Source organism: Alnus glutinosa, chromosome 7 (genome assembly GCF_958979055.1).
Source record: "Alnus glutinosa chromosome 7, dhAlnGlut1.1, whole genome shotgun sequence".
Taxonomy (NCBI): domain Eukaryota; kingdom Viridiplantae; phylum Streptophyta; class Magnoliopsida; order Fagales; family Betulaceae; genus Alnus; species Alnus glutinosa.
In genome coordinates this window covers 5,568,846-5,592,640 of record NC_084892.1, presented here as the reverse complement: position 1 = coordinate 5,592,640, position 23,795 = coordinate 5,568,846, and the positions used below count along the sequence as shown (strand labels likewise).

Genomic DNA, 23,795 nt, shown 5'->3' with positions numbered 1-23,795 from the left:
AAAGATTGCTACTCTCGAAGGTACCTTATTCCGTCAAATGCTCTTCCAAGGGAAAAAGAGCCAGCGGGAGAGCTAAGCACATGATAAAAAGATCTGACCTCGAACGTTTGCCTTTTGGAAGGGATCCAACCAATGATTGGAACAAAATGTCTTTTTGAGTTCTTTAAAAAGATGAAAAACAAATGCCAATATCTTGGAGGTATTGAAATTTAATAACATGAGGAGATGGGGATTTTTGAAAATATTAGCCTAAACAAAAAAAAGGAAAATCAAGGAGTTCAATATTGAGGAAGAAGGCGAGAGCCATGTAGATTAAATGAGGAGTGGTATAAAAGAATTTGATTAGGTTTTTGGAATCAACAAAGTCAAAAGGTTAGGTTTTGATGTATGATCTTATTATCGGACTTTAGGAGGAGGCTTAGTAGTTGAGTTTCCTTAACATTCAATTTGGAAGGTAGAAGGTCCTGCAAGGTAGTTTTTTTTTCTTCAACACTGGTTCATGGTAAAATCATTAACAGTAGATAATTTCAGAAAGACAGAAAGTGATAGTTGATTGCTGTTGTATGTGGAAAGCGAGTGGCGAGACAATTGATCATCTTCTTCTCAACTGTGATGAGGCTATGGAGTTATGGTTGTCGGTTTTTTCTTTGTTTCAGTTATTTTTGGTTATACCTAAGTCTGTGGTGGAGCTATTAGGATGTCAAAAAAAATTTCACATACGGTGGAGTAGCATCATCAAGAAGGCCATTCCACTTTGTCTTATTTGGAGTATATGGGGTGAGAGGAATACTCAAAACATTTGAGAACTCAGTTTCAGTAATGGGGTTGAAGTCTTTATCCTGAGTTCTCTGTTTGATTGGATGAAGGTTGGGGGGTTTCTCTTCTCTTTCTTTATTGGAGTTTCTAGATCTTTGTAATGTTAGATCTTAGCTGTAATCTCTCTCTCTCTTCAAAAACTCTTTTCTTAATATTTCTCTTTAACAGAGCACATGCAATGCCTGGACTAATGGTGTTCTTGCTTCTGTTAAGGCAGAATGGCCACTTAAGGCTTCCACATCTACATATTATTCTGTACCCTACTAGGTTTGTGTTGATGAAACATCAGCATTAAATACTTCCTATGTATTTAGGGGCGCCTCATGCTTTTAATGAGATTGGTATTTTTATTTATAACAAAAAATGCTTAAACTGTTACAAAGTGTGCCAAAGCCCACACACTAATGTCCTCCCTCCCAAGAGGCTGCCCAAACAAACACTGGACCTATTGTGGGCCCTGCAACTTATAGAACATAATAAATTACAAAAGTGGAGACTATCAGAACCAAAGACCTCATAGAAACCAGGTTTTCATACATTAGTTTTGGTTACTAAAGTTTAAGCCATTAGGAAATAAGCCAACAAGCATAACCAAGCATATTCCCATCAACTTGCTTTTGTAGTTTGTCATCACTGGCAAGATTCATCATAACCAAGCTCACCAATTTGAAATTCATATTAGAAGGAAAGTAGAACTGTAGACCTCAGCACAACCAGTGGAGGAAATCTAGTTAGCTCAATGACCTTGCTGTAGGCTGTGGAAGGTGAATTCACCAACATTATATGATAGAAAGTAATCATTCGTTTTTCGCTTTCTTCCAAGATCTTATATTCTTTTCTATACATTTTTCACTTTAATGCTTTCATTTCTCTACAAAAAGAAAGAGATGATGGGAATAGGCTTTGGATCTAGAAGATGACACATTGATATGTCTGTGTTGAATTGATAAACAAGAGAACTGACAAATTCTTATTCTTAAGAAGTGGGTTGATCAATTTTTATTTTACTTATAGGTTATATTATAACAGAATGAAAAGTATCTCTTTCTTTTTTCCTCATTTACTCTGTTTCCAACTATTTTCATATGTAATCATTCTTGAAGGGAATGAAAAAGAAAAGAAAAGAAAAGAAAAAACTCCAGTCTAATTGAATATCTTCCCCTTTTTCCCCTTCTTACTATTCCTCGGCACAGTCATTCTGGAAGTCCTTCTGAGAATGACCAAAGCTGTGTGTCAAACTTGAGCCCTTCACGTTGGCCTCCATTATTGGAATATAAATGTTGTAACTAATTGAATCATATGTGACAAAAATTCAACACATTGTTTTTAGGTTTATGAAAAGTATTAAATATCTCTAAAATTCCTTGTTCTGGATGCTCATTTTTTCAACAGTTCCCTTTTCTTGAAGCATCAGTATGGGGTTGGTTATACACTAACACTAGTGAAGGTGTGCTCCAATTTTCATTTATTTTCCTCTTCATTCCATTGGATGGTTGTTTCCTTATATTTTTTGAGCACTGACATGCTATCTGCGGGTTTTATGTTCTTCTCCTTTCAGTCTGCACCTACTGCCTCGGTAGCTTCTGATATTGTATACCGTCATATTCCATCGGCAACATGTGTGAGTGAGGTACTGCTCTCACTTTATAACTCAAGTAGATGGACCTGATGTTACTACTGTTGATCTTCCCTTTCACTTGCAGGTTGGAACCGAGATTTCCTTCAAGCTTCCTTTAGCATCTTCATCATCTTTTGAAAGTATGTTTAGGGAAATTGAAAGTTGCATGGGAAGATCAGTTGGTAACTCTGAAACAAGTGGGTGTGAGGACAAAGACTATCTTGGCATCGAAAGTTATGGTATATCTGTAACAACTCTGGAGGAGGTATTCCTGAGAGTTGCAGGATGTGACTATGATGAAGTGGAATGCATTGAGCGTAATGAAGGCTTTCTTTTACCTGATGCTGTGATTTCTCTTGCTTCTCATGATCATGCTCCCAAAAAAATTTTGTATTCCAAAGTTCTTGGAAATTACAAATGCATTCTTGGGGTCATATCAACCAAAGTGGGGAGAGCTTGTGGTTTAATTTTTGCTACAGTTTTGAGTTTCATAAACTTCTTAAGTATGCAGTGCTGTTGCTGTTGTTTCATTTCAAGGTCAACATTCTGGCAACATTCTAGAGCATTATTCATAAAAAGGATGACATCTGCTCGGAGAGACCGTAAAACAATTGTTTTCCAGCTTTTAATTCCTGCTGTCTTTTTGCTTTTTGGACTTCTTTTTCTCAAGCTCAAGCCACATCCTGATCAGCGGTCTCTGACCTTTACAACTTCAAAATTTAATCCACTATTAAGCGGTGGTGGTGGTGGTGGTCCAATTCCTTTTGATAAGTCCTGGCCTATTGCAAAGGAGGTTTGTTAGTCACGTTAATTCATGTTGGTGCTCCATGTTTTTCTTTGTGATGTCTTGCGTTAGTCTTCAAAGTAGTGGATTTAACTACTTGTTGATGGAATGAGAATGTAGTGATTTCTTCCTCTAAAAAGCTATCTATGCTGCAGATTGCACAGTATGTTGAAGGGGGGTTGATTCAAAGCTTTAAACCGAGTTCATATAAATTCCCAGATTCAAAAAAGGCATTAGCTGATGCAATCGAGGTGGCAGGGCCAACTTTGGGTCCAGTTTTACTTTCTATGAGTGAATTTTTGATGTCCAGCTTTAATGAATCCTACCAGTCAAGGTGTGTTAACCCGAATATCTGATTTGCTTTATTCTTTTTGACTTTCTGTTATTTGTTAAGATGATGTTAGTGGAAATTAAAATCATAGTCATGGAAAGAATTTTTGTAATAATAGAGCAGATATGTACACTTCTGACGAAGGATGAAAGTGATGGAAAGGACTATAGCCAATTTTTATAACCGTTTAATCCTTAGAATTCACTACTAGCCCTAGAATATACTAGGAACCCTTGAATCGACAAGGTGAAAAGAAGAGAAACTCTTGGGATTTAAATTGATAACTGAATAATTGATTAATAACATTCTTCCTTGGAGAGTAGTACAACCCATTATTTTTCACCATTAATATTACAGTCATTCCACCCTGGAAGTACAATTGGACTAACGATCACAAATTTTCTGGATGATAGTCAATGGTCTTGAGACGTGTAATGGTTCTTGAGTCTTAATCCGCCAATATCAAGATGAGAATTATGTTGATTTACACATTACTGACCTTGGTTCCTTTGATTTCTTCCCAAATTTGTAACCTATGCTCTGAGATGCTTCATGACGCATTGTCATTCATAACATCCTCTAGATAAAAATCGATAGTAAAGATAAATCTATCAACCCATTGAAATGGATCTTCTCACTCTTCACTTTATTGTCAATAGGAGTCAATAGAGGACTTTGAACAAATTGGAATTTTCCACCCTAACAAAATCTACCAGCGCAAATTCCTTGTCTTAAGAAACAAGTTCCTAGGACTTGTGGGTTATTGGCCACTTTCACATTTGACAACCTCCTCTAGCAATTGATCCACACTTTCAACCATGTTTTCTTCAACCTTTTAAAATCCCAGGTCTATCTCTTCTCTCTGTATCACCCTCTTGAGTTTCTTTGCTCGGTTCCTCATAGGCGATTTCTGTATCATTAGATGCTTGTGTCGCAAACTGCTTTGACTGTACCTTCAATTTTAGTTGCTCCATTTGTTATTCTTGAATCTCAGGTGGTTGCGTCTGTATCATTGACCTGATTGTTGTTCTGTAGGTTTGCCTCCATATTATTGGATGAGTCTACATTGTTGGCTGTGCTCGTATTTTTCGGTTGCATCTGTATCATTGACTGTTGGCTTAATCTTCTGTTGTGCTCATATTGTCGAGTGCCTGTACTTTGGTGGTAGCTCCTCATTATAGTTATTTTGGTTGGAATTGAGCCTTTTGCAAGTGCTTCATCTTGTATCATTTACAAACTAATCCTTTTTTCCATTGGGTTTTTGTAGACATTTAGGTATTCCAACCAAGTTTCCTGGCAACTCTTTTACCTTTTTTCTCCTCCTAAATCCCCATGAAATCAAAATATTCCTCGACTCATTCTTCAAAACTTCTAAACTCGATACATCATGTTCTGGCAAAAATTTTCCAGATAACCATAGTCATGCCATCCAACAGTTTAGCTATTTCAACCAAGGTGATGTTCTATCCCTAAGCTTCTTGGTCACCTTTTTCGCTTTTTTTCCTCTGAAATCCCCATGTAATCAAAATATTCCTATATTTTTTCTAACCATTCATCAAAATCTTCAAAACCACGGAAGCTAGGTAGATCATTGTTATGCAAAAAATTTCCAGATCATCATAGCCAAGCCACCTTAAGGTGCCAGTCTATCTAGAGCTACTTTATTCAGTAGTACTGTTATATGATCTGGTACCCATGAAATTCTCATCATGCTCGTATTTACCTCTACATCTCTCGCCCCATTCATATTCCCTTGAATGTCTGAATTCCTCGGCAAGCTTGTATTTTGCAACATGTCTGCACTTCTTCTTCACATTTATATGTCTCGGTATATCTGTATTCTTTAAATTTGTTGTATACACTGGTATGACCATCTCTCGTCAAAATCATTTGTTTGAACTCCATCGTATTCACCATTCACTATTATGTCGCCTCTTCCAGTTTGCCTATAGCTTCCATCACTACCGCATCTTGCAGGCATATCTATAGCATTATTGTTAGTGCGGATAGGAACTCAGTCTAGGTTGACTGCGAGCCCCATTGTCAGGGAAAATCCTATCCCCAACACGATCTTGATTGTGAGGAGCCAAGCAAAGGTTGCTTGCACATTTTGCAAAACTTTGTTCTAGCATGCAAAGTATGTTGGTTCTCTTGTTGGAAAAGTTCAGAATTTGGCTCTCGAAAGATCCTGACACTGTGATTGGTGTTGCTGGAAGGGCTGTCATTGCGCTCATTTGCTATCATGCCCGTTTGATACCAACTTATGCAAAATGGAAGTGATGAAAAGGGCTTTTGCCAACTTCTATAACTATTGAATATCCTAGAATCCACTACGAAATCTTGAATCCACCAAGTGAACAGAAGCTAAACTTTTGGAAATGATATTGACAACTAAAATAATTGATTGATAATATTTTGCTTTGAAGGCTTGGTTCATCCCCTTGATTACACTAGTGATCTTAAACTCCTTCAACATAGAAAATACCGTCAGATTAATAAACTTAGATTTTCTAGATGATAGTCAATTGTCTTGAGACTCATAATAGTTCATCAGCAATTAGCCAAAATAGAAATAAAATAGATGGATATCCAACAACATGGATTACTAGAAATTAACTTGAGTATTTTAAGTGTATATAAGAATGTAATCATGGTTACATGCAGGTATGGGGCGATTGTGATGGATGACCAGAATGAAGATGGAAGTTTAGGGTACACTGTACTACACAACAGCTCTTGTCAGCATGCTGCTCCAACTTTTATCAATTTAATGAATGCTGCGATTCTTAGGCTTGCTACTCATAACAAAAATATGACAATTCAAACACGTAATCATCCTCTGCCAATGACGGAAAGCCAGCGCTTGCAACGCCATGTACAATTCCCTTTCATTTTAATATGATTTATCCATAAAGTATGATTATATAACAGAAAGTATGATTTATGTATGTTTCAGCTTTGATGCTGTTTTGGTTGTATTGGTTTAGTTTTGTTAATTGAAAAGCTTACTTGTTCATCAAAAAAAAAAGAAAGAAAGTATGATTTATGTACACTTCCCTTTCTACGATACGAAGGGTGCATCCTCTAGGTAGGGGAAAGGCAAGTCTCACGCTGCCTAGCGTTGAGGGCTTCATGGGTTTTAGGTTTTGTTGTTTTGTGGGTTTTGGGTTTGAGGGTTTGTCGGGTTTTGGGTTTGAGCCTCTTATATATACTGCTTGTGTACTTAGGGGCGCCTTAAACTTTTTAATAATTTATTATTCATATATATATATATATATATATAGATGTTGCTACAAATGTAAAATGGTTAATTAAACCTTCAAAAGAAGATATCATGAAGAAATATCAAATTGACATGCTTGGCAAGATGATTTAGCTCCTTACCATGAAAAAGCTTGACACTTTTCATTAAGGGGATTAGGAATTGAATCATTTATAATGTTTAATTTCCCATTACGTAGTTATCTTGTAACATACTAGACTCTTTTGAGATTTTGATTAAAGCATTCCTGTCATTTTGCAATTTTTATTTGATGAATTATCTTGGGATGCCATGGAAAGTGGTATGTGGGAAAAATTCTAAAATAGTAGTGCACCAAGTTAAACAGTGTAGAATGCAAATTGTATTTTGAAGCACATATCACAAATCATTAAACATTCTCTAATCATAGACTATACATAGTGTCTGCCAGCTACAACCTTCATTTTTTTTTTTTTCGTCTCTTACACTTTATTAACTTTCTAAAAACTTCCCGTGTTCAATGTAAAAAACATAGCAGTCGTTTTGATATTGAAAGTGTTTGGCATGCATTCCTCTTAGTTTGCTTGACATTAAACAATGGCTAAAATAGAAGTTACCTTGAATCGTTGTCTTTAATGAGATTGTCATTTTATTGTTGTAACCATGTGAACATTATCAGACCTACCATAGGTTGCATCTCAACATCATGATGCAGTTGTGCTATGTCCTTTTTTTTGTTCTTTCTAGGGAAAAGAGGGAGGGGAGAGGATTTGGGTGTTGGCAATTTTTAGACATTTCAATTTGATTGATACACAAAGATTCATATATTTTCATTTTAAATTTGTAGGATCTTGATGCATTTTCTGCAGCAGTTATTGTTAGCATTGCCTTCTCTTTCATTCCTGCCTCATTTGCGGTTCCCATTGTAAAGGTATTTTCTAGAAAGCTACATCTGAAATATATACTTTAGCAACTGTGTATGGCCTTTCTTACTCAATTGTTTGCTGTCATTTAAAGTATACTTATCTGAAAAAAAAAAAAAAAGTGAAGAAGAATAAAAGTGTCATTTGAAGTGGAAGTTTAAAACTACTTACGAAAATTGCTATGTCTTACAAATAATGGTACATCATCCCTTTAATGAAATTTGACAACAATTGCATATTGTTTGTTTTCTTAACAAGATGCTAGGTGTATATATCAACAACCATCTCCAAGGATCTTTTCATTTGGTGCTAGATCAGATAATAATAAAATATCAAATATGATAGTAATATAGTAATGAAGGAGAGAATAGAACAGGCCTTTATATGAGCCTGCATTGCATGGATCTATATCCAGTGTTTTTTATACCAAGTAGGGTTAAGAGTTGGTGTTGGCAGGAGGGGAAGAAGGTAGTAGAAGAGAGAAATGCAATTGAGTAGCTCAAGTTTCAGGACTCGTGCAGTTCTTAATGTCAAGCTAGGGAGGGCATTCTAATTCAAGTCATTGCTCAATTGTATTGCCTGAATCAAACAAATAGTTATAAGAATCAAGCCCGAAGACAAAAAGAAGCATGTTACGTGTGTGTTTGCGTGTTTGTATAGCTTTTGCACTGCAAGTATTCTCTACTTTCTTGTTTCTTGGCAAAATAATTTATGTGATCTTAATGCAGGAACGTGAAGTAAAAGCTAAGCACCAACAACTAATAAGTGGGGTAAGTTTTATTTTTGGGCAAACAAAAAATTGGCTTCTTGTATTTGTTTCATCAGTACTATTATGGAATTTATTTTATATTAATATATCCTTCCACAGGTTTCTGTACTTTCGTATTGGTCGTCTACATATATATGGGACTTCGTCAGCTTCTTATTTCCTTCATCTTTTGCAATAATTCTTTTTTACATCTTTGGTACGTCCGTATACTTCCACTTGTGATTTTATCTTACCATGAATTCAGACTTTATTTGGGCTTAACTTTGATCACTATTATAAGTGAACTTATTGATACTTGTGAGGGAAAAAAAAAAAAATCAACTGGCAATGTTGAAAGTTTGATTACATTAAATGATTTCAATGCTCTGGGGATATGTTAGATGTTTGACCCAATGTTTCAATTCAAATATCATTACTTTTACCATCTCTCTGAGTTATGTTATAGTGTATTTATAATTTTTGCTATTAAGAAAGATCAGGGTGTTATGTATGGAAATAAGGAGATCATCAATCAATGAAGATATGTTTTTCAACTTGGCGTTTGTGAAATACATTATTTTTCTTGTGGGTGTTGGAGTGCTTGAAAGGGGACACCAGTTATAGTGAAGTAATGCAAATTTTTATAAGCTACCTACACATTTGTCAATAGTTAGCTAACAATGCAGTCATTCAACTATAACAGCAATAGTAAATTTGGGAGTGGAAACATATAGCGACTTTGTAATGCTCTTCACAATTGTGTCTGGAGATAGTGGGCAATAGCCAATCCTAGGAGGAGTGCATCTATAGCCATGGACACCGATATACATCTCTATCGCTAACTTGAATGATACATAATAGATGGGAGAAGCCGGCGGCCATTTCCGTTGAGAGACCTTTGGCGGCGTTTCCAGGTCCTGTTGTTCAGCGATCTCTCAGCCCGGAGGCTTTGGCTCCGGCGCCCTCTGTTGAGTGGCCGTCGGCGGCAGATCTTGCAGATCCCGTACAGTCGCTCTCTGCTCCGTTCTCATTTCCGGCGTCTTCTGGGCGGGTCTCTTTTTCTCCAACGTTTCCTGTTCGTGCTGCTCCGGTGTCTCCTGTGCAAGGATCCTTTTCTGTTCCGACGGAGAAGGTCTCTTAGTCCCCAGGTTCTTTGAAGGGCTCAAACCTTGCAGTGTCTAGAGAGGCTCCTCCCTTTTGGTTGGCTGTTCCAACTCCGGCTGGGATGTTAGCGAGGTCGGTTTCTTCCGGAAGCTTGTGTGTTTCAGGGCTTCCCGTCTTTGATGCTGCTGCTTCTCTCTCAGGGGCTTCTAAGTTGGGGGTGAAGATTCGTTCTTCCCCCCCCTTGCTGCATATCAAACCTTTCCAGCATTATATCAGGAGGGCTAGGGAGCTTAGGGTTGGTCATTCAGTGAAGTGGAATGATGGGTTATTATCGGACTCTATGGAAGCTTCGAAGTTGTCTGCTAGCCTTGTTGTCAATAAGGTATTGACGGCTGAGCCTCCTGCGATAAAGGTCGTGAAGTCTCCAGTGAAGTAGGGCATGCTTAGGAAGGGGTTTCTTAACCTCGCCCGATTGATTCTGGCCCTTCCGCTTCGCCTCGAGAGGTCACCGATGTCGGGGTGGTAGGTGATTCCTCCCCTCCGAGTGGTTGCATCATTCCTCTTCCTGTTGAGGGAAATGGATTCTCCCAATCTAAGAATTGGCCGATAGGTTATGATCATATCGGGGAGATTGTAGGTTGGGAGGAGGAAAATGTTTTTTGGGATGGATTACCATTAGATTGGGCGTTGGATGAGGATTTTGCGTTGGCTGGGGACTTTGGGGAGGAAGCTATGGCAATTCGAGATGCCATGGAAGAAGAATTTCAGCAGGACAAGATGATTGCGCGCCAGAAGTCCAAAGGAAAGAGAGAGCTCCTGAACCTGCATAGCTCCATTAATTATGGCGATGACTTTATTCCTGCCAGGCGTAGGAAAGGCAAGGCCCACGTGAAGTAGGCCTTGGCGGGTTGTGGGTTGTTTTTCCGGTGCTTTTTGGTATTGCTTTGTAGTTCGGCTTCGACTGGCTTGGGTTTTTGGGGTGTCTATTGTGGTTAGGTCGTCTTCAATAGGCTTGGTCTATGGGTGTCTCTGGGTTCTGTTGTAGTGGGTGTTTTTTTTTGGGGGGGGGGGGGGGGGGGGGGGGGGGGGCGTTTTAGGGTTTTGTGGGTGTTGTTAGGGTGTTTTGTCCTTTGGGCTTGTTTTTGGGCTTTCGCTTTCTAGTTAGGTGTTTCCTGTTGTATACTTCTAGTGTACGTAGGGGCGCCTTACGCTTTCAATAAAACTAATCTTACTTATCAAAAAAAAAATTGATTATTGATGGATTCTAGTGGTGCCACTTATGTTACAGAAAAAGGTATAATAATAGATGGAAAGTTTACATGTCAAAATTTCTTTTGGGAATTTTATAGCATAGCTGAACTAATTCAGGACAGTGGCTGAATCCTGCAACTTCTACCTCTAATTTGGGGAATTAGAGTTAGGGTCTGCTGTTGAAATGGGTAGGGTTCGTTAGGGTTTGATAGTGGAAAGTTTTGATGGGCTTATAAGGTTGTTTGTAGATCTGATTTGATCTTATCTTTAGATTGATCACAGAGAAGTAGAGAGACAAAATAATAGATTAAAAGGGAAGTGGAAGATGAATGAGAAAGAAACAGAACAATAGAAAGATACAAAATAGAAGAAACAAAGCTCTAAGCTGTCAATTCTCAATAATCTGCCATACTTTCAAATGTGGGAATTACAACCCTTTTATAATGTTAGAAAGAAAATACTAAAGAAAGGCAAACTTCAGCTCTACGATTTAATAAATCCTGATCCTACATTAGAACCCTAATGAAAAGAACCTAAAAGACATAAATAACCAAAATAATAACCTACCACATAATAGATGGAGAATTATTGGGAAAAAGGGCCCATAAGCTTCGTTGTGGCTTCCGCAATGGAGAATTATTCTCTAACCAGACCATTGTTGCAGCAACATGAACCTTGAACTGATGTATTTGCACAGTTCTTGTGATTCATCCTTTCCAATGATAATAATTTCACCAATGTCAAGAAACTGTAAGAATACTTCTGAATTTCATACCCAGTTTCCCTTCCTAGCTGACTCTTACGATTATTTTTGTTGGAGGGTAAAAATCAGAAAAGCAAAGGGGGTGAAAGAAAAAGGGACGATAACATCTCTCCGCATTCTGTATACATGCATGTGTGTGTTGAGGAAATTTGATAAAAACCAAAAAAAAAAAAAAAACATGAAGGGATTCTTCTCCCCTCTAGGCCTAGCATATTTCCTCTTGCAGATCTGGGTTTTGATAGAGAGAGTTTGTGTCCTATTTCACTTGGGCCCCCTAGATTTCCTGCTGTGTCCTAGAAAACCAAACAACAAAGGAAAGGTAGCTTTCCTTCATTTATCCCCACTGTCCTCCATTTCCTTTCCCTTCCCTCTCACATTTTGAAAGCATTATGGTATAGATTAACAATTACTCTTTTTTTATATCGTCACTGTGCTGCACAGTTCTGTCATGGTTAACACTCATTTTGTTCTTTGTGTTGTATATTAAATTTCTGTAGGTCTGGATCAGTTTATTGGAAGGGGTTGTGTCTTGCCAACGGTCCTTATGCTCTTGGGATATGGATTATCAACTGCGTCATTAACATATTGCCTTACATTTTTCTTTTCTGACCACACCATGGCACAGGTGGGCATTTTCATTTCTCAATATACTCCAAGGTGCATTGTGCCTATACTTCCATGAGTGCTTATGTTTTCAGTCATCTTGCAGAATGTGGTTCTCTTGGTTCACTTTTTCACTGGACTCATTCTTATGGTTATCTCATTCATTATGGGGCTTATACAGACAACAGCAAGTGCAAATACTTTTCTTAAGGTTGTATACTGTTCCTGTTTTAGATTGTCAACTTTGGGTGTGGAAAGGCATTCATTATAATGGCTTTAACTTGAAACCTATCCGTTAATCACCTACACATTTAATAGATGTATACTTTAATTTACAGAAATGGTCAGAGAAATGTCTGTCTTGAGTCCTTCCATAACATAAATCCCCCAGCCCTATTTTGTACCCCAACAACTGCATTAGAAATTCTTTTTGAACATTGGACTACAGCTTTCATTTACTGATATTTGTCAATTGAGGTCGTACATGTCATTCATTGATGACCTTAAACCTCAAAACAACCTGTGAATCACCAGCACCGTTAAGAAATTGAAACTTACTACATAAGTGGTCTGAGAAATTTCATCTTGAGCCCTTCCATAAATCAAGTCCTCAACCCTATCTCTTGACCTAATCATTTTTCACTTTGATTGTTATTATATAGTTTGTATTTGACAAGATTTTACTATAAAACAACTAAATGAGAAACCTGTCTACCAAACTGTGTTCCTTTTAGATTGACTTCAATGCTGTCAATTCTCTTGGGAAAGTATTACCATCTACAATACTTTACTCCATCAGAAAAGCATATGATTGCTTTCAGAATTATGTGCAATTTTGAACCAGTTTTGCTATTGTTTTATTGATGTATAAGCTATACAACAATATCAAGAGCAATCAGTCTATAATTAGGTATCACTTGATAAAGGGCTACTCAGTTCTATTGTCCTGTGACTAAATATTTTTTCGCTCTATATATGGTCAGCATTTATGCTGATAATAACCATCTCATCTTTCCTTACATTTGTTATATATCCTTCCAGAATTTCTTCAGATTATCTCCAGGGTTTTGCTTTGCTGACGGGCTTGCTTCGTTGGCTCTTCTACGGCAAGGGATGAAAGATAAATCAAGTGATGGGGTTTTTGATTGGAATGTTACTGGCGCCTCAATTTGTTATCTTGGTCTTGAGGTTCATTTCTTATCTCAATCCTGCATGAAGCTATATGCTTGTTTACAATTTTATATGTTGACTAGCCTTTTGATCATGCATGTTGCTCATGAAAAATTTGAGTGAGTATTACGTAATAAAAAAAATAGGTGTAAAGGTACTTATAAAATTTAAACATGATGATTATTTTATGTTTACATCGTTGAATGACAAGAAAGAAGAAAAAGAAAAGGTTATATGTGTTTTAGTGGGAAAAAAAAAAGGGAGTTTATCTTTTTTAGTTGTCAATTGGCAATAACTGATTATAGTTGAAGAAAAGCAAAAGAAGAATCTGTGCTTAAATATGGCCAAACTAAGAAACCCTAGTTTAGGTAGGAACATCCACTTATTTTTTTTAAAACTTAAACTAAAGAACCTCAGCCCAAGAAAGAAAACTTGTCACTAATAACTAACGGAAAAGAGGAGAGCAACTAGCATTAGGTAATTTTGGTATCTTCAAATACTTGCTGAATAATTATGTAACGGGTCTAGTAGTAGTGGGGAATGTAGTCCAGCTAGAATAATGGTCCATGTAATCCAGCTCAGTGAGATTAGTGGGTTTGGGTTGTTGGACTGTTAGACATTTTGTATTTTGATTGGGTAATCAGTTAGTAGTCGGTTATAGAATTAGTTAAGCCCAGTTAATTGTCTTTGAATTTGAGTTGAAAAAAAAGGGTCGGGAAGCAAGATTGTAAATCATTGAAGAATTAGCCTGACTCAAAACAGTACTCTGGAGGTTGGGCTAACCTTGAATTAGCCTATCAATTTTTTTTTCTTTATTCCTTACAATAATCCAATCATTCGCATCTTTCCATCATCCAAACAATTCATCACGACCAAATCTTAAACCAGAAAGCCACAAAACAGAATCAATTACAATTGGAATCCTAGCCAAATACAATCAAACAGAAAGGTACATTACAATAATATTGTCCATGTTTCATTACCATCTGTGCTTTTATATACATTAAAAGTAAGTGGAGTTTTTACCCACTATATACAACGCTGAAGAGCAACATCCTCTTTCCTTTTGAAGTAATTGTTTGTCTTAAGTGATGTTCTATAAGAAATCAGTTCCTTGGTTTCTATGTCGGTGAGCTGGGACCATACAATTGAAATTCCTATGCAGTCAATTGGTTTTTTAGTGGGCCACGTGGTATGCAGGATATCCATGCCAATTTGTAACCCAAGTTCTTCTCTTTTGACATGTAAAAAGTATGTAAGATCACAAAATTGATACAAACATTCCGATCTACCTTGGGTTGCTTGAACCCTGAACTTAATTTTAGTCTGTTGGTCTGCTTTTTATGGCTAATCGGTAAAGGACTGAGGATACCACCTTCCCATTTCCACAAATTTCTCATGCCATAGATTCACAAAATAGACATCCATTTTGAGATCCCAACAATTGTAATTTTCTATCTTCATGTAGATGTGGCTCATTCAGAAGTTTTTCTAACTGAAATTTTCATTGCCATTTAGTTTTTCTTTTATCAATGATAAAAACACCCATTTTTGCTGATCTGTCTACTTTATCTAGTTGGTTCGTGTAATAAAGTGGCAAAACTACTTCTAGCTTGGTGCCATTCAGATGAAAACTAAATATTCACGTGGAACGCAAGATGTCTGTTTGATGTAACGCAATGAAAGAAAAATATGTTCTTCTTTTTTGTTTTTGTTTTTTTGTTTTTTTTTTTCCAATTAAATTATTTTTCATGGCTGGTATTTGGCATGGACTTCCACTAGTTTAAAGCATGACACTCTACCCATACATAGATGTGCTTTAAAAATGCTCGCAACCTCATTTCTTATATTCTCTTTAAAAATGTGCTTGAAACAAAAATGGAAACTAATTTTTGAAATGGGCTTCCTCTGATTCAATTCAATTTTCTCTCCTCTGGCAGAGCATTATTTACTTCCTCTTGACACTTGGGCTTGAACTCTGGCCTTCTCACAAATTGAATCCTGTCAGAATCAAGCAGTGGTGGAGTATGAAAGGTCTCCAGCCAGGCCCTTCTAGTTATTTAGAACCTCTCTTGAAACCTTCCTCAAAAACTGTTGCTCTTGATCTTGATGAAGACATAGATGTGAAAATAGAAAGACACAGGGTACTTTCAGGTTCAATTCATAATGCCATCATCTATTTGCGTAATCTTCAGAAGGTATCACTTGCTTTGAATAAAATTACTTGTTCTTTAAGTCCAATTTTGTAAGACCAACACCACCCCATTCCATTATTGTATTATACCAATTTCAGGTGTATCCTGGAGGTATGCATCACGGCTCAAAAGTTGCAGTACAGTCATTGACTTTCTCAGTTCAAGCAGGAGAATGTTTTGGATTTTTAGGAACAAATGGTGCTGGGAAAACCACAACACTTTCAATGCTGTCTGGTATATAAATATAAAATATTATGAGCCAATACATGAATACTGTATCTGTGGAATGTCAAAGCATATCTTATCCCTGCCATAAGTTTCTATGAGAATTGAGGGGATTACTATATAATGAAGAGTAATGTTAGAAACCATATTTTTATCTGACAGTCCCAATCAATCATTTGGATTTTTTTTTCTTCTAACAATGACTATCCAAAGGTTGGATGGGATTATCACGTCAGTATTGTGGGATAATCGTAGGATAAAAATATGTTATATAACATTTCTCTATAATGAATGTTGTCCCTTTTTGTTATTTCATATATTTGTTTTACTTTTCCTGAGGGTATTATGCAGTTACAGCATGATAGACTTTATAGGAACATGACAATGATGTGGATATTCAACAATTATACCACCATAGAGAGTTCTAATTTTCAATAGCTAATAACTAAAGTATCTGCAACTCTGCATGCTTTTGCATTGTGTTATCATATTTCTGAATTTTGAAATATTTGGTGAGATACCTGCTTTTGTCCAAATATTTACCACGCAGGAGAAGAATCGCCAACTGGTGGAACTGCTTATATTTTTGGCAAAGACATATGCTCCAATCCCAAGGCCGCTCGTCAGCATGTATATTTTTTTTATATTCCCTTTTTCTTTTAATTGAAATGTACACTTTATTTATAATATACTGATTTAACCTAGTTGACTTTTTTTTTTTTTTTTAAATTCACTTTCAGATCGGATATTGCCCACAATTCGATGCTCTATTAGAATTTCTAACTGTCCGAGAGCATCTTGAGCTTTATGCAAGAATAAAAGGAGTTCCAGAATACAGGATAGATGATGTATGTAATTTAGTTCAAGCCTTACAGTAAATTTTTATTCCTTGAGCAGGTGGTTTAATCAGAATCTCTTTCTGATGATGATAGTCAAAACCGACTTAAAACTGGTTCATACTTGATATGCAAGAATTTGATTGTGCATCAATGACATGTCTTTCTTCTAGGTCCTTTTCCTCAATTTGTGGTTGAATGTATTAGTTAGAGAATCTGGTTTAGTATGTTTTGCTAAGCCTTTTTTGTTTCTCTTTGAAAAAAAAAAAAAGAAGAAGAGAGAGAAGTAGTAATAATGATGATCCAGTTTACTGTTGTCCAATATTTATGAGATTGAGGTCAGGATTGCTTCTGAATCAAGTCTCCTTCACAATCAAATATTGAATATTCTGCATAGGAGAAATTTGACATTAATTGTATGATTTGGTACATAGTGAAATCACATGTTGGATCCATAATGTTTCGAGCCATATGAACAGGTTGTAATGGAAAAGTTAGAGGAGTTTGATTTGTTGAAGCATGCGGACAAGCCTTCATTTTCCCTCAGTGGTGGAAACAAGCGCAAATTATCTGTTGCAATTGCAATGGTTGGAGATCCTCCAATAGTCATTCTAGACGAGCCATCCACAGGTATACACACTGCTTTTTATTCTACACCTTGTTAGGCAAGTTTGACAAATATTTATATCATAATCGTTGTTATCAAATATAGTTAGCAACATGGTTTTTAAATGGTAAACTTGCCTTAGTTTAGGTTATAAGATTTTATTAAATATTACAAGCTAGGAGATAATATTGCATGTGGTTAGTATCATGGTCTTAAAAACTTGACTGGATTCAGGTGGTCGATCCGGTCTGACTATGACCCTTTACCTAAAATACGTTGATTAACCACCAAAACTATACCATTCAATAAGCCTCCCAAATTCACTGGCGACAGACCTCACTGTTGTCCTTGAAATCCTTTGTGCCCATCTTTGTCAGGCCACACCCGGTCTTGCCCAGCCAGTTTGAGGCCCTATGTTGCAGGAAAATGCCTAGATACTGAATTTGAATGGACTGCTACTTAGGACATTATCATGGCTTCAATGATGGTGGTAATACTTTCCATTTTGGCTCAATGGACTTTCTTTGGTTCAGAATTACGTTGAGGTTTGCCCAACTGGGGAATTTTCTCTCTTTATATATATACTTTTTAGGGTACTGGAGATGGGAGAGCAGCTCCTTGGAGTCGATTGCCTCATTAAAAGTATCAAAGTTTGTGATTGAGCAGACGAAATCAACGGTTATAGAGGAAGTTCTTAATTTGTGTGCCCAGTTTCCCACCACCACAGCATGTTGATTTACATTTAGTTCCTTTTCTAATTATTATGGTTGTGTGAGAAAAATGTCAATGAAACATTTATCATGCCGGGATGATCTGCTGTCGTCCAGTTAAGTGAACATGTCAATGAGTTGGAGAATCTGGGTGTCCTTGTTTTAGGTAGTTTCAGCTTGTAAAACTAGTGGACATGGTTGATGGATCTTGAAGCCCAATGAATCCAAATATAGATGCAAAGTTTTTCTTTCTTTATTCTTTTTTTTTATTTTTTTATTTTTTTATGGATCCTGATCCTTTTGACATTGAATCTAAATAGAATTGGGAAATTATTCATGTTTTGCGATATATATACTTTTACCTCTTTAAAATTTGGATTTATTGTAGATTATCATTCATTTTTGCACTTAAAAAAGTACTATGAAGTAAATAGGACCTTATCATGTGTGTTGGTAACATAATGTCATATTTCTTTCTGGTGTTGTTATCATATACAAGTTCTCAAAATTTATGTGAAAGTTACTGAATTTTTTTTGAATGTTTTTAGGGAATTTTTAATAATTTTTACAAATTTATTATGTTTATTTGTAATTTAAATGAACTAGTAATTATATTATTTGTGACGTCATAGTACAACCTTTGTACTTGGTTAGACTTTTGAACTTTTAACCTCTTTTCTAGTTCTCAACGGTTCGGTTTTTAAAACATGTGCTCAATATAGCCTAAATATTTGTTTTTTTTTTTTTATGCCTTTTATTCTTTTCACTATGAAATTTGATTATCACCAATAATGCATTTTCTACCAATAAATGTGTATTATGTAATTTTGTTTGGGCCAAGAAGAATGAATTGTTGGAATTTGTACTCAATTTTGCAATCTCAAAAGAAGAAAAAAAAAAGGAAAAAAGAAAAAGAAAAAGAAGCAACTCTGTTTGGGAGGGAATGCCTCTGAACAGATCACATATAGGTCCAAGTGTTTGATTTTAGTCCATTTGGTGGAGAGGAAAGGTGAGAGGAGAGAAATGATAGGAAAATTGGAGAGGAGATTACTATAAGACGAGTTGATCACCAGCATTGCCAGCACCATTTCCGTTGTTCTGCATGGTGCTGCCCTGTCATGTCCATACCATGACAACATCACGACCATCAGTGCCACTATGGCAACCTTTGCTGCCGCCTTGACCATTGGTCACAACTGGTTACCCTTATTACCCTGGCATTTCATCATCCTATAACAAGGTACCAGATCTAACACCCCTAGTACATCTACCACCATTGTCACTGTCACTGTCTGCCATTCCCACTGCTGCTTCTGCCAGTGATGCTATAAGTCACTCCAACTGCACCTTTGTTTCACCTTTACCACTGCTTGTGGTCTCTGCCAGAAATAAGGGTAGGAGGAACAAGAGGGGTTCTGCCCCCCAATACATTGTTCCTAAGGAGTTGGTCCTTCTAAAAGTTGAGAGGGAATGAAATGAAATGGTGGACTAGCTTAAAGCAAGGTTCAAGCACCAGACAAGAAGACAAACCCAAGGTTGCTTTCTTTGCAACCAGGGGAGACAGATGCGACTAGCTGGTCAAAGTTCCTAGAAAACCAGTCCATGAATTTTGTAATAGGGTCTTTATCTCGGTTTTAGTAATCAGTCTTATAGACTCTTAATTTCATATATTGGAACCTATGAAAGTAGTTAACGTCTGTCTAGAGTGTCTAAGAACATTAAATTTAAGTTGGGCTTGTATGTCGATAAATCAGGAATGAAATTCTAAGAAAGCAGACTACCTTTGACAGAAACCTTGTTTTATTTTTGGGACTACTCCCTTTTCTGCCCTTTTTGGCTTTATCTGCTGTTATACAAGAATAAAAGTATCATTGCAAGCATTTCTAGCTGCATCATTAAGCTTTTGATTATTGACCTTTGAACACCTCTACCACAAAATTCCTCTTTTACTAGATCTAGGTTTTATCTTGTAATTAATGCTCCGTTGACTTATCCTTTTGTTTGTTTGTTTGTTTGTTTGTTCATGAGTTAATTGCAAAGATTATTTCGTTTTCTAACTATCAGTTGACAAGGTCGAAGATATTATATCTATCTATTTTTATAGATAATTTTCATGAATTCTCTACCCAAGCCTTTTATGAAAATGTTAAATGCTCCATGTAACATCTTCTCTTCTTTGTCAGTGCTATTTCCAATAAACTAATTTTGTCATTGTTATTAATAATTAATAATTCTAGGTATGGATCCTCTTGCCAAACGATTCATGTGGGAAGTGATATCTCGGTTATCTACCAGACAAGGAAAAACAGCAGTGATTCTAACAACGCACAGCATGAATGAAGCTCAAGCTCTGTGCACTAGGATTGGGATAATGGTACAATTTCTTTGCTCCCTACAAGATTGAAGAACTTGTGTACGTAACCATTACTTTGCCTATTTTGTGTTTGATTTGAAGGTTGGAGGCCGACTAAGATGCATTGGGAGTCCTCAGCATCTGAAAACACGATTTGGAAATCACCTTGAGCTAGAGGTATGTATGCTGACTTATGAACTCTTGGAGCATTTTAAGGAATCTAATTCTCTGTTCCCTGTCCTCAGGTTAAACCTACTGAAGTCAGTACTTTGGACTTGGCAAACCTTTGCCAAATTATTCAAGAAAGGCTTTTTGACATTCCTTCTCACCCAAGAAGTTTACTTGATGACCTTGAAGTTTGCATTGGGGGTATTGATTCGGTAGCATCAGAGAATGCATCTGCGGCAGAGATTAGCTTGTCGAAGGAAATGATAATTGCAATTGGACACTATCTTGGCAATGAAGAAAGAACAAAGGCACTTGTATTGTCTACACCGGTTTCCGATGGGATTTTTGGTGAACAGCTATCTGAGCAGTTGGTTCGGCATGGTATGTGCAGTCTTGCATATGCTGATTTATGTGCTTCATTTTTGTTGTTGCTTTTTTCTTTTCTTTTTTCCTGTTAATTCCTTTTGTTTTGTTGGAAATATGTATGGAATGTTTTATAAGCTTTCCCTCAAATTGCATTGTCTCCAAACTTTAAAAAGTTGCAATTGACCATCAAACTACTAGCCCCTTTCAGTTAGCACCCTTCATTAGGGTTATTTGTTAAAGCAAATGGAAAATGGATCACGTGCGAGACACATGACCCAAAATGCAATGATAACCCCGCGTAAGTCGAGGCCAGATAATTTTTATTTTTTTAATATAAGGGCATATTGGTATTTTCACACATCTCATTGGGGGTATGGTGGACATTTCATGCCACGTGTGGGTCACGTGATGCGTTTGCCCAAGTTAACAGAAAATTATAACAGCGGGGGGCTAAGTGAAAGGGCCTTTTTATAGTTAACTTTTTATAGTTTTGGGGTAACATTGCAATTTGGGCGTAATTTTGGGGGGAGTCAATTGTAACTTTTTATTATTATTTGGGGATTCAATTATAACTTTTTATAGTTTTGGGGTGACATTGCAATTTGGGTGTAATTTTGACAGGGGTATGTGTAGTTTCTCCTTTTTATTATTATTATTATTATTGGAAAAAAAATGCAAAATTAGTCTTTGTAGTTTACCTGATTTACAAGTAGCTCCTTGTAGTATTAAAATGAACTCAAAAGTCCCTAGGATATGTTAGTATCAATTTTTTAATAATACGAGGGAGGTCGTAATAAATTCCACTTTTGGATTTCTTCTATTTTTTTTCCCTCCAAAATAGCAATATGTTCTCTCCAAATTATAGCTCAAACAGTACCTTGTCTCTCCATAAGATTGGGGCAGAAGGTGAGGTCTGCGTTCAATACCTATTACGTGCATGTGTATTCCAACAATTGTTAAGCAATATGTTATGGTTATTATGTCATGTATGTTTGGTTCTTCAAATCGATGGTCAACGTTATTATCATTTTGCAACTCCTATTTTTTTCTGTCTTGCTACTATTTTACTTATAATTTGAGTTGGCGTACGTAGGTGGCATACCATTACCAATATTTTCCGAGTGGTGGTTAGCCAAAGAAAAGTTCTCTGTGATTGATTCATTTATCCTCTCTTCATTTCCTGGAGTCACATTCCAAGGATGCAATGGGTTGAGTGCTAAATATCAGGTAGTATCAATATTGACTTTGGGTTACATATTGCAATTCAAAATGACAAGGATACTTGTTTACAAGTTTCAACCAAGTCAAATATGCGTTTGAGATTTGGTGACTAGTTGTGGCCTAACACTGGAAATTGTATGGATATGTGTGGTTGTATAGCTATGAGCTTCAAAAATTCCTATAGTGGTTGATCTTGAATTTTGTTGCAGTTGCCATATAGAGAAGGCCTCTCACTTGCAGATGTTTTTGGACACCTGGAACGAAATAGGTTAGATATGTTAATACATTTCTTTGTTTTTCCATGTTCCTTTCTTGTCAATCAAGCTAACCATCGTTTCCTTTAAATCTCTCTCAGAATTCAGCTGGGCATTTCAGAGTACAGCATCAGTCAGTCTACTCTGGAGACCATATTTAATCATTTTGCTGCAAACTCATGAGGTATTATCGTCGTCTTCTTTAACCATTTTTCACTCACTCTGTGTGGAAGGATCATATTATACATGTAGCTCTCGTGTTTCCATGTACAAGGCTGAGTCTGTCTGACAACGTTTGAAGGCCATTTGTAAATATCGGAGAGTGACATATTGTATATAAGTTATAGTGATATTTAAAAATGAAGTAAACTTATATATATATCTTGGATTATAAAGTCAAGTTACTTGATTTTGAAAGTAACAATTTTTCATGCCTTATTTGAATGACATTGTTATACTACATCCTATATTGGTCGGTTTTGAATTTTTGAATTGGGAAGAAAGTGAAAATAATACAACAAATCTTGTGAAGTATGTCCTCGATGTGCCGTTTTATAATTATGTTTTTTTTATTATTATTATTATATTAAATGCAAGTGAGCTTTATTTCCTGTAAATCAATATTATAGATCACATAGAAATAGGCATGTTGATGAAATATTGTATTATATATTATAAAGTCAAGTAAACCTTGAAGTTAATTCTAAACAACAAATTACCCAAAAAAAAAAAAAAAAAAGAGGATAATTTTACAAAAAGGTATCGAAATATACGTCGTTTTGAGATAAGAGTATTGAACTAGCAAACGTCTTAAACTGGGATATACATGTTTCTAAACGTCTTACTTAAGGGTATTCCGTTAGAATTTGGTGTTAAATCTTAACGGAGTACTCAAAATATCCCTTCTCTTTTTTAGAAAAAAAAAAAAAAAAAAAAAAAAAAATACTAGAATTTAGGTGTTGATTAGAATTTAACGAAATTTAAAAAATAAATAAATAAATAAAGGATCTATATATAATTAGAGAAATTTAATTAAACTCTCTTGAGTTTTCCGTGATTTCAATTTATTTCTTGACATTTGTTCTCTTCACTCCTTTCACCCAAAAGGGCTTACGCGTTATTAATAGGGTTTATATGTAAGCAATTTTTCCGCTCAACATGTCACATTAAAAATTAGGGTTAAGTTTTTCTATGGTCTCTGAGTTTTCATAACTTTATTTTTTAGTTCATGAGTTTCAATTTGTATCACAGATGGTACTTCAATTTTAGGAAAAGACTAAATTGGTACCTCGGTCAAGTTTTCTGTTTAAAAACTAATGGCTCACTGACACGTGACACTATATAAAAAAATTAAAAATCTTTAAAAAATTAATTAAAAAATAATAAAATTAAAAAAAAAATATATTAAAAATTAAAAAAAAAATTGAAAAAATAAAAATACAAGGGGGTGGCTGAGCCACCCATCTTGGCCACCATGGGGGTGGCCGGCCACTCCCATTTTGGCCAAA

At 36.1% G+C, this 23,795-nt stretch overlaps 1 protein-coding gene across 1 annotated transcript in view; it reads left to right on the top strand.

Annotated features, from left to right (window-relative positions):
- Positions 1 to 22,649, top strand: part of LOC133874091 (ABC transporter A family member 1) — a 46,383-nt gene extending 23,734 nt beyond the window's left edge. The window contains exons 19-40 of the mRNA XM_062311922.1: positions 2,209 to 2,263; positions 2,375 to 2,446; positions 2,520 to 3,227; positions 3,374 to 3,552; positions 6,214 to 6,424; positions 7,638 to 7,721; positions 8,442 to 8,483; positions 8,582 to 8,678; positions 12,077 to 12,204; positions 12,289 to 12,393; positions 13,224 to 13,370; positions 15,293 to 15,550; positions 15,646 to 15,781; positions 16,323 to 16,402; positions 16,513 to 16,620; positions 17,088 to 17,238; positions 20,163 to 20,299; positions 20,381 to 20,455; positions 20,524 to 20,827; positions 21,906 to 22,039; positions 22,243 to 22,301; positions 22,389 to 22,649. Of these exons, the coding sequence (XP_062167906.1) occupies positions 2,209 to 2,263; positions 2,375 to 2,446; positions 2,520 to 3,227; positions 3,374 to 3,552; positions 6,214 to 6,424; positions 7,638 to 7,721; positions 8,442 to 8,483; positions 8,582 to 8,678; positions 12,077 to 12,204; positions 12,289 to 12,393; positions 13,224 to 13,370; positions 15,293 to 15,550; positions 15,646 to 15,781; positions 16,323 to 16,402; positions 16,513 to 16,620; positions 17,088 to 17,238; positions 20,163 to 20,299; positions 20,381 to 20,455; positions 20,524 to 20,827; positions 21,906 to 22,039; positions 22,243 to 22,301; positions 22,389 to 22,470 (3,352 nt within the window). The 3' untranslated portion in view covers positions 22,471 to 22,649. The remainder of the gene's footprint in view (positions 1 to 2,208; positions 2,264 to 2,374; positions 2,447 to 2,519; positions 3,228 to 3,373; positions 3,553 to 6,213; positions 6,425 to 7,637; positions 7,722 to 8,441; positions 8,484 to 8,581; positions 8,679 to 12,076; positions 12,205 to 12,288; positions 12,394 to 13,223; positions 13,371 to 15,292; positions 15,551 to 15,645; positions 15,782 to 16,322; positions 16,403 to 16,512; positions 16,621 to 17,087; positions 17,239 to 20,162; positions 20,300 to 20,380; positions 20,456 to 20,523; positions 20,828 to 21,905; positions 22,040 to 22,242; positions 22,302 to 22,388) is intronic.
- Positions 22,650 to 23,795: the final 1,146 nt, after the last annotated feature.